This window comes from Heptranchias perlo, chromosome 42 (genome assembly GCF_035084215.1).
Source record: "Heptranchias perlo isolate sHepPer1 chromosome 42, sHepPer1.hap1, whole genome shotgun sequence".
Classification (NCBI taxonomy): Eukaryota; Metazoa; Chordata; class Chondrichthyes; order Hexanchiformes; family Hexanchidae; genus Heptranchias; species Heptranchias perlo.
In genome coordinates this window covers 7,812,573-7,822,572 of record NC_090366.1, presented here as the reverse complement: position 1 = coordinate 7,822,572, position 10,000 = coordinate 7,812,573, and the positions used below count along the sequence as shown (strand labels likewise).

At 48.7% G+C, this 10,000-nt stretch overlaps 1 protein-coding gene across 1 annotated transcript in view; it reads right to left on the bottom strand.

Annotated features, from left to right (window-relative positions):
* Positions 1-10,000, bottom strand: part of LOC137306119 (glutamate receptor ionotropic, kainate 5-like) — a gene marked incomplete at its 3' end in the record, with an annotated part of 564,706 nt that overhangs the window by 92,837 nt on the left and 461,869 nt on the right. The window contains exons 11-12 of the mRNA XM_067975180.1: positions 9,549-9,656; positions 193-396 (exon numbers count right to left, since the gene is read on the bottom strand). Of these exons, the coding sequence (XP_067831281.1) occupies positions 193-396; positions 9,549-9,656 (312 nt within the window). The remainder of the gene's footprint in view (positions 1-192; positions 397-9,548; positions 9,657-10,000) is intronic.

Below are 10,000 nucleotides of genomic sequence, written 5' to 3'. Positions count from 1 at the left end.
TCCTTGAGGCCTATATGAGAGATGTGGCTTGTGGTGTTTGGCCTTGTTTGTGTCTCTGGTGTGTAACGACACCTCAGTTAACCCCCCACCCCTGACCCGAGCTGTTGGACGTTGCCCCCTACAGGGGGTCCCCAGTTCCAGCTGTGGAGTTCTCTCTGCTCTGGCGCCCTGGCTCGCTGGGCTGGCTCCTACCCTCTGGATCAGCTCCCCGACCATCCCCGTCCAGGAACCATTGGACTCGGGGGCCCCGTACAGTCCATCCTCCACCAGTTTGATCTTGAAGTTGAACTTGAGGATGTCACCGAGCTCCTTAAGCATGTCCACACAGAATCCCTCGTAACGGTCGTTGTCCTTCAGATCGTGGAAGTTGCCTTTCCGCATCACGTAGGGGTTTTCCTGCGGGGAAGAGACAACGCGGTCAGCAGAGTGTGACTGTGCACACCTACGGATTCACACCACCCCGTACACTCACAGTGCACGGCTCCCCATCACTGTGTCACACATACTTACACACACACACACACAGAATTACACACACACACAGAATTACACACACACACAGAATTACACACACACAGAATTACACACACACACAGAATTACACACACACACAGAATTACACACACACAGAATTACACACACACACACACTTACACACACACACAGAATTACACACACACAGAATTACACACACAGACACACACACACAGAATTACACACACACACACAGAATTACACACACACAGAATTACACACACAGACACACACACACAGAATTACACACACACACACAGAATTACACACACACAGAATTACACACACAGACACACACACACAGAATTACACACACACACACAGAATTACACACACACAGAATTACACACACAGACACACACACACAGAATTACACACACACACACAGAATTACACACACACAGAATTACACACACACACAGAATTACACACACAGAATTACATACACAGACACACACACACAGAATTACACACACACACACACTTACACACACACAGAATTACATACACAGACACACACACACAGAATTACACACACACACAGAATTACACACACACACAGAATTACACACACACAGAATTACATACACAGACACACACACACAGAATTACACACACACACACACTTACACACACACACAGAATTACACACACACAGAATTACACACACAGACACACACACACAGAATTACACACACACACACAGAATTACACACACACACAGAATTACACACACACAGAATTACATACACAGACACACACACACAGAATTACACACACACACACTTACACACACACACAGAATTACATACACAGACACACACACACAGAATTACACACACACACAGAATTACACACACAGACACACACACAGAATTACACACACACACAGAATTACACACACACACAGAATTACACACACACACACAGAATTACACACACACACAGAATTACACACACACACAGAATTACACACACACAGAATTACATACACAGACACACACACACAGAATTACACACACACACACACACACTTACACACACACACAGAATTACACACACACAGAATTACACACACAGACACACACACACAGAATTACACACACACACACAGAATTACACACACACACAGAATTACACACACACAGAATTACATACACAGACACACACACACAGAATTACACACACACACACTTACACACACACACAGAATTACATACACAGACACACACACACAGAATTACACACACACACAGAATTACACACACAGACACACACACACAGAATTACACACACACACAGAATTACACACACACACAGAATTACACACACACACACAGAATTACACACACACACACACACAGAATTAAACACACACAGACACACACAGAATTACACACACACACACAGAATTACACACACACACACACACAGAATTACACACACAGAATTACACACACACACACACACAGAATTACACACACACACACACAGAATTACACACACAGAATTACACACACACACACACAGAATTAAACACACACAGACACACACAGAATTACACACACAGAATTAAACACACACAGACACACACAGACACACAGAATTATACACACACACACACACAGAATTAAACACACACAGACACACACACACACACACACACACACAGAATTACACACACACACACACACACACACACACACACGTACAAACAAAAACTCACACACAGACGCACAGGGACCAGTGCTGCCCTCTCCGAGGGGGGATTTAGGTGGGATGGTGTTTCAATGCCCCTCCCAATCCCCACTCCGTGACCCCAGGCCTGGCCTATATTTCTGGGCGTGGGCCCATTAGAGACACACGGTGGTCTCTCGGAGGGACTCGCACTGTCGAGTGGGTTCCTCCAATGCAATCGAGGCAATTCTGGTGACGGGCAGAAGGGAACGTCTGCAGAGACGGCCTGAAGTTTTGGGATATCCAGGACTCTGTGGGTTCGATCAGTGAGTCTCAGAACCAATTGATCAACCTCAGAACCAATCTCATGGACTTAGAAAAAATTATTGTGCCTCAGACCCATTCACTGATCCTCATTAAGCTTCACAGCCAATAATTTTTTATTATTCGTTCATGGGATGTGGGCATCGCTGGCGAGGCCGGCATTTATTGCCCATCCCTAATTGCCCTTGAGAAGGTGGTGGTGAGCCGCCTTCTTGAACCGCTGCAGTCCGTGTGGTGACGGTTCTCCCACAGTGCTGTTCGGAAGGGAGTTCCAGGATTTTGACCCAGCGACGATGAAGGAACGGCGATATATTTCCAAGTCGGGATGGTGTGTGACTTGGGGGGGAACGTGCAGGTGGTGTTGTTCCCATGTGCCTGCTGCCCTTGTCCTTCTAGGTGGTAGAGGTCGTGGGTTTGGGAGGTGCTGTCGAAGAAGCCTTGGTGAGTTGCTGCAGTGCATCCTGTGGATGGTGCACACTGCAGCCATGGTGCACCGGTGGTGAAGGGAGTGAATGTTTAGGGTGGTGGATGGGGTGCCAATCAAGCGGGCTGCTTTGTCCTGGATGGTGTCGAGCTTCTTGAATGTTGTTGGAGCTGCACTCATCCAGGCAAGTGGAGAGTATTCCATCACACTCCTGACTTGTGCCTTATAGATGGCGGAAAGGCTTTGGGGAGTCAGGAGGTGAGTCACTCGCCGCAGAATACCCAGCCTCTGACCTGCTCTTGTAGCCACAGTATTTATATGGCTGGTCCAGTTAAGTTTCTGGTCAATGGTGACCCCCAGGATGTTGATGGTGGGGGATTCGGTGATGGTAATGCTGTTGAATGTCAAGGGGGGGTGGTTGGACTCTCTCTTGTTGGAGATGGTCATTGCCTGGCACTTGTCTGGCACGAATGTTACTTGCCACTTATCAGCCCAAGCCTGGATGTTGTCCAGGTCTTGCTGCATGCGGGCTCGGACTGCTTCATTATCTGAGGGGTTGCGAATGGAACTGAACACTGTGCAGTCATCAGCGAACATCCCCATTTCTGACCTTATGATGGAGGGAAGGTCATTGATGAAGCAGCTGAAGATGGTTGGGCCTAGGACACTGCCCTGAGGAACTCCTGCAGCAATGTCCTGGGGCTGAGATGATTGGCCTCCAACAACCACTACCATCTTCCTTTGTGCTAGGTATGACTCCAGCCACTGGAGAGTTTTCCCCCTGATTCCCATTGACTTCAATTTTACTCGGGCTCCTTGGTGCCACACTCGGTCAAATGCTGCCTTTAGCCTGAGAACCAATAAGTGAGCCTTAGACCGAATCGCTGAACCTCAGAACCAATCACTGAAACTCAGGGCCAATAGAGGAGTCTCAGAACCAATCATTGAGCTTCAGAACCAATTAAGGAGCCTAAGAACCAATCAGTGAGGCTCAGAAGCAATCCCTGAGCTTCAGAACCAATGGCTGAGCCACAGACCACATCACTAATCCTCAAAACCAATCACTGAGCCTCAGGACCAATAACTGAGCCTCTGAACCAAACACTGAGCAACAGAACAGTGCAGTGATTTGGGTAAAGATAAGCAGAGTGTGGAAGGAAAGTACAGAGAGTTTAACAGTAATAGAGCATCAGTGAATAACATCAGAGCAAGAAAAAATGGTAAAAAGTAAAAATTAAAGGCTCTTTATCTGAATGCACGGAGCATTCGTAACAAGATAGAGGAATTAGTGACACAAATAGAGATAAATGGGTTTGATCTGATAGCCATTACAGAGCAGTGGTTGCAAAGTGACCAAGGTTGGGAACTAAATATTCCAGGGTACTTGACATTTAGAAAAGACAGACAGAATGGAAAAGGAGGGGGTTTAGCCCTGATAATAAAGGATGACATAAGGACAGTGGTGAGAAAGGATCTTGGCTCAGAAGATCAGGAAGTAGAATCTTTTTGGTTGGAAATAAGAAATAACAAGGGGCAGAAAACTCTGGTGGGAGTGGTTTACAGGCCCCCTAACAGTAGCTATACTGTCGGACAGAGTATTAATCAAGAAATAATAGGAGCTTGTAACAAAGGTAATGCAATAATCGTGGGGGACTTTACTCTTCACATTGACTGGACAAATCAAATTGGCAAAAGTAGTTTGGAGGACAAGTTCATGGAATGTATTCAAGACAGTTTCCTGGAACAATACATCATGGAACCAACCAGGGAACAGGCTATTTTAGATCTTGTCTTGTGTAATGAGGAAGAGTTAATTAGTAATCTCATATTAAAGGATCCTCTGGGGAAGAGTGATCATAATATGATAGAATTTCACATTGCATTTGAGAGTGACATACTTAAGTCTGAAACTAGAGTCTTAAACATAAATAAAGCCAATTATATAGGTCTCAGGGGCGAGTTGGCTGAGGTAGATTTGGAAATTAAATTAAAGGATATGATGGCTGATAAGAAATGGCAAACATTTAAAGAAATATTTCAATATTCTCAACAAATACGCATTCCCTTGAAAAATAAAAACTCCATGGGAAAAGAGATCCATCCGTGACTAACTAAAGAAGTTAAGGATTGTATTAGATTAAAAGAAGAGGCTTATAATGTTGCCAAGAAGAGCAGTAAGGCCTGAGGATTGGGAGAGTTTCAGAACCAGCAAAGGATGACCAAAAATTGATAAAAAGGGAGAAAATAGAATATGAGAGTAAACTAGCAAGAAATATAAAAACAGATTGTAAGAGCTTCCAAAAGTATGTAAAATGGAAGAGAGCAGCAAAAGTAAACGTTGGTCCTTTAGAGGCAGAGACAGGAGAAATTATAATGGGGAATCAGGAAATGGCAGAGACGTTAAACAAATATTTTGTATCTGTCTTCACAGTAGAAGACACAAAAAGCATACCAGAAATAGTGGGGAACCAAGGGGATAATGGGAGTGAGGAACTTAAAGTAATTAATATCAGCAGAGAAAAAGTACTGGAGAAATTAATGGGACTAAAGGCCGATAAATCCCCTGGACTGATGGCCTACATCCGAGGGTTCTAAAAGAGGTGGCTGCAGAGATAGTGGATGCATTGGTTGTGATCTTCCAGAATTCCCTAGATTCTAGAACGGTCCCAGCGGATTGGAAGGTAGCAAATGTAACCCCGTTATTCAAGAAAGGAGGAAGAGAGAAAACAGGGAACAACAGGCCAGTTAGCCTGACCATCAGTCATCGGGGAAAATGCTGGAATCCATTATTAAGGAAGTGGTAACAGGACACTTAGAAAATCATAATATGATTAGGCAGAGTCAACATGGTTTTATGAAAGGGAAATCATGTTTGACAAATTTATTGGAGTTTTTTGAGGATGTAACTAGCAGGGTAGATAAAGGGGAACCAGTGGATGTAGTATATTTGGATTTCAAAAGGCATTTGATAAGGTGTCACATAAAAGGTTGTTACACGAGATAAGGGCTCATGGGGTTGGGGGTGATATATTAACATGGAGAGAGGATTGGTTAACGGACAGGAAACAGAGAGTAGGGATAAACGGGTCATTCTCAGGTTGGCCGGCTGTAACTAGTGGGGTGCGCAAGATCAGTGCTTGGGCCTCAGCTATTTACAATCTATATTAATGACTTGGATGAAGGGACCGAGTGTAATGTATCCAAGTTTGCTGATGATACAAAGCTAGGTGGGAAAGTAAGCTGTGAGGAGGACACAGAGAGGCTGCAAAGGATATAGACAGGTTAAAGTGAGTGGGCAAGAAGGTGGCAGATGGAGTATAATGTGGGGAAATGTGAGGTTATTCACTTTGGTAGGAAGAATAGAAAAACAGAATATTTTTTAAATGCTGAGAAACTATTAAACATTGGTGTTCAGAGTGATTTGGGTGTCCTCGGACAAGAAAAACAAAAAGTTAACATGCATGTAGAGCAAGCAAATTAGGAAGGCAAATGTATGTTGGCTTTATTGCAAAGGGGTTGGAGTACAAGAGTAAGGAAGTCTTACTACAATTGTACAGGGCTTTGGTGAGAGACCTCACCTGGAGTACTGTGTACAGTTTTGGTCTCCTTATCTAAGGAAGGATGGGCGCTAAATTGGGCCGTGTAGCCCCCGTTGTTTCAGTGCTACACGGCCTCTCCGACATCCAAGATGGCGTCTTGGCTGTGCACGCACGTTTCCAGCGTGATGTGCGCCAGACGCCATCTTGGTATAGGAGTTAGCGCAGATAACGAACGCTGGAATCATGTAAAGTGGGGAGAAAATGGCTTCAATCAGTGAGCAACGCTGATTTAAAGTGATAGACACCATTTTGGGACTTAACGCTCAACTCAACGCACAGTCTTAACCCCGACCATCTGAACGTGTCTTAGAGTGCCTGGAGGACCCCCCCACCAGCGCTATTTAAAGGGACCATGCAGGATTTACAGGTTAGTGGCTGGATTATTGTTTCGGGCTGCCGAGACATTTGTAACTGTTTTTGGAGGTCTCCTAGACTTGAATACTAGGACGTGGGGACATAGCCTCACATTTAGAGCCAGGACGTGCAGGAGTGAAGTTAGGAAATGCTTCTACACACAAAGGGTGGGAGATGTTTGGAACGCTCTTCTGTAAACGGCAGTTGATGCTAGCTCAATTGGGAATGTTAAATCTGAGATTGACAGATTTCTGTGAACCAAGGGTATTAAGGGATATGGGGCTAAGGCGGGTATATGGAGTTAGGTCACAGGTCCACCGTGATCTCACTGAATGGCGGAACAGGCTCGAGGGGCTGAATGCCACTGTCACTTGCTGCCTCCTGATATATGCCACCTTCTCCTGCAAGAAAGCGGGACATGTGTCTGGGCGATGTGCCTGTCATGGTTGAATAGCTGCCAGTGTGTGTGGCCTGTGAGTTCTGGGTGGGCGGCTTGCAACAGTGGTAATGTGTGAGGGTGAGAGGAAGCATCTGATTGGAAGAGTTGAGGACTGATGGAAAGAGTTTGTTGGTAGGTGGGTGATGGGGGTGTAGTGCGTGGAGCAGTGGATGTGGCTAATGGTGTAGTTGGTAGGAGACGCCACTTGACAGTTGACCTCACTCACCTTGACCACTCATGTCAGAGCATTGAATTTCTTCCTGCACTGCATCCATGTTCATGATGCTGTGTGCTCGGCATTGACTTCATCCCCGACTGCCTCCCACTGACTTTTGGGTATATGTCTGGAGGACCTCTTGCTCCTCCCATCCCCCTGCGGATATAAGATGTCCCTCCTTCTGTCCACCTCTTGCACCAAGGCCTCTGGTGCATCATCAGAGAACCTTGGTGCACGGACTCTCAGATCGGCAGATTGGTGAGGTCTGGCATGCAGATTGGAGGATGTGGGATTTAGTGGTGCGCAACCTTTATTCAAATGTTTTAACATAACTCATGAGTGTGTAAACATAAGGAAGGAACCTGCATCTGTGCTTTACGTGTGCGATGTCTGATCTCCGTTCAGACTCTGTGCAGATCGCAGGCTGTTATATTCAGCAAATAACAGGTACCAGCTACCTTTAAGAGATTTCTAACAGCCTGCCTTTAAGAGATTGAGCTCCCCCCTGCTGGTGGAAAGTGTGAATTGCTTGGAATCCTCGTTCAACGTTGATTTCCAACGCAGATTGCAGGTAAGTCCTCAGACCTGACTAAAGTCTCGTCCTGCCTGAGCAGGGCCATTGGGCGCGGGGTAATAGCAGATCGCGCTACCCCCGCCCAAAAACAGGCACTATCCAACTTTTTCCCCCCGATATACTTGCCTTAGAGGGGGTGCAATGAAGGTTCACTAGATTGATTCCTGGGATGAGAGGGTTGTCCTGAGAGGAGAGGTTGAGTAGAATGGGCCTATACTCTCTGGAGTTTAGAAGAGTGAGAGGTGATCTCATTGAAACATATAAGATTCTGAGGGGGTTTGACAGGGTCGATGCTGAGAGATTGTTTCCCCTGGCTGGAGAGTCTAGAACTGGGGGGCATAGTCTCAGGATAAGGGGTCGGCCATTTAAGACTGAGATGAGGAGGAATTTCTTCATTCAGAGGGTTGTGAATCTTTGGAATTCTCTACCCCAGAGGGCTGTGGATGCTCAGTCGTTGAGTATATTCAAGGCTGAGATTGATAGATTTTTGGGCTCTCAGGGAATTAAGGGATATGGGGATCGGGCGGGAAAGTGGAGTTGAGGTGGAAGATCAGCCATGATCTGATTGAATGGCGGAGCAGGCTCGAGGGGCCGAATGGCCGACTCCTGCTCCTATTTCTTATGTTCTGAGCCTCAGAACCAATCACTGAGTCCCAGAACCAATCAACGTTGGTGCAGTGCCAGGGGGAGTGGCTGTACCGGGGGGAGGGGCAGTGATGGGGGAGGGGGCAGTGATGGGGGAGGGGGAAGTGCCGGGGGGAGGGGGGCAGTGATGGGGGAGGGGGCAGTGATGGGGGAGGGGCAGTGTTGGGGGAGGGGCAGTGTTGGGGGAGGGGGCAGTGTTGGGGGAGGGGCAGTGTTGGGGGAGGGGGCAGTGTTGGGGGAGGGGGCAGTGTTGGGGGAGGGGCAGTGATGGGGGAGGGGCAGTGTTGGGGGAGGGGCAGTGATGGGGGTGGGGCAGTGATGGGGGTGGGGGCAGTGTTGTGGGAGGGGCAGTGATGGGGAGGGGCAATGATGGGAGAGGGGGCAGTGTTGGGGGAGGGGGCCATGCCGGGGGAGGGGCAGCGAGGGGGGAGGGGCAGCGAGGGGGAGGGGCAGCGAGGGGGGAGGGGCAGCGAGGGGGGAGGGGCAGCGAGGGGGGAGGGGGCAGTGCCGGGGGAGGGGGCAGTGCCGGGGGAGGGGCAGTGCCGGGGGAGGGGCAGTGCCGGGGGAGGGGCAGTGCCGGGGGAGGGGCAGTGCCGGGGGAGGGGCAGTGCCGGGGGAGGGGGCAGTGCCGGGGGAGGGGCAGTGACGGGGGAGGGGCAGTGCCGGGGGAGGGGCAGTGCCGGGGGAGGGGCAGTGCCGGGTCTATACCAGTGGGGGTGAGGGCGGAGGGAGACGAACCCTCGGATCTCCGGGACACTCACCAGGATGGTGGTCACGATGAGCGTTTTGTTCACGAGAGTCTCGGAGACGTTAATGTCCAGAAAGGTGGCATCCATGGTCAGCCCGCGACTCGAGTGCCAGGTCCCGATCTGAGGAGAGAGAGAGTCAAAGAAACACTCCAGCACTCACAGCTCCAACAATCTCACCCCCCCTCCTGCCCCCCGCCCCCCCCGGGAACCCCTGCCCTGTGTGGAGGCAACTCACAGTCCAGCAGGCCTCAGGCTTCATCTCCGGCCTTGTGTGGAGGGAGGGGGGAGAGTCAGGACCTTCAGGGAGGGGGGAGAGAGTCAGGACCTTCAGGGAGGGGGGAGAGAGTCAGCACCTTCAGGGGAGGGGGGAGAGAGTCAGGACCTTCAGGGGAGGGGAGAGAGAGTCAGGACATTCAGGGGAGGGGGGAGAGAGTCAGGACATTCAGGGGAGGGGGGAGAGAGTC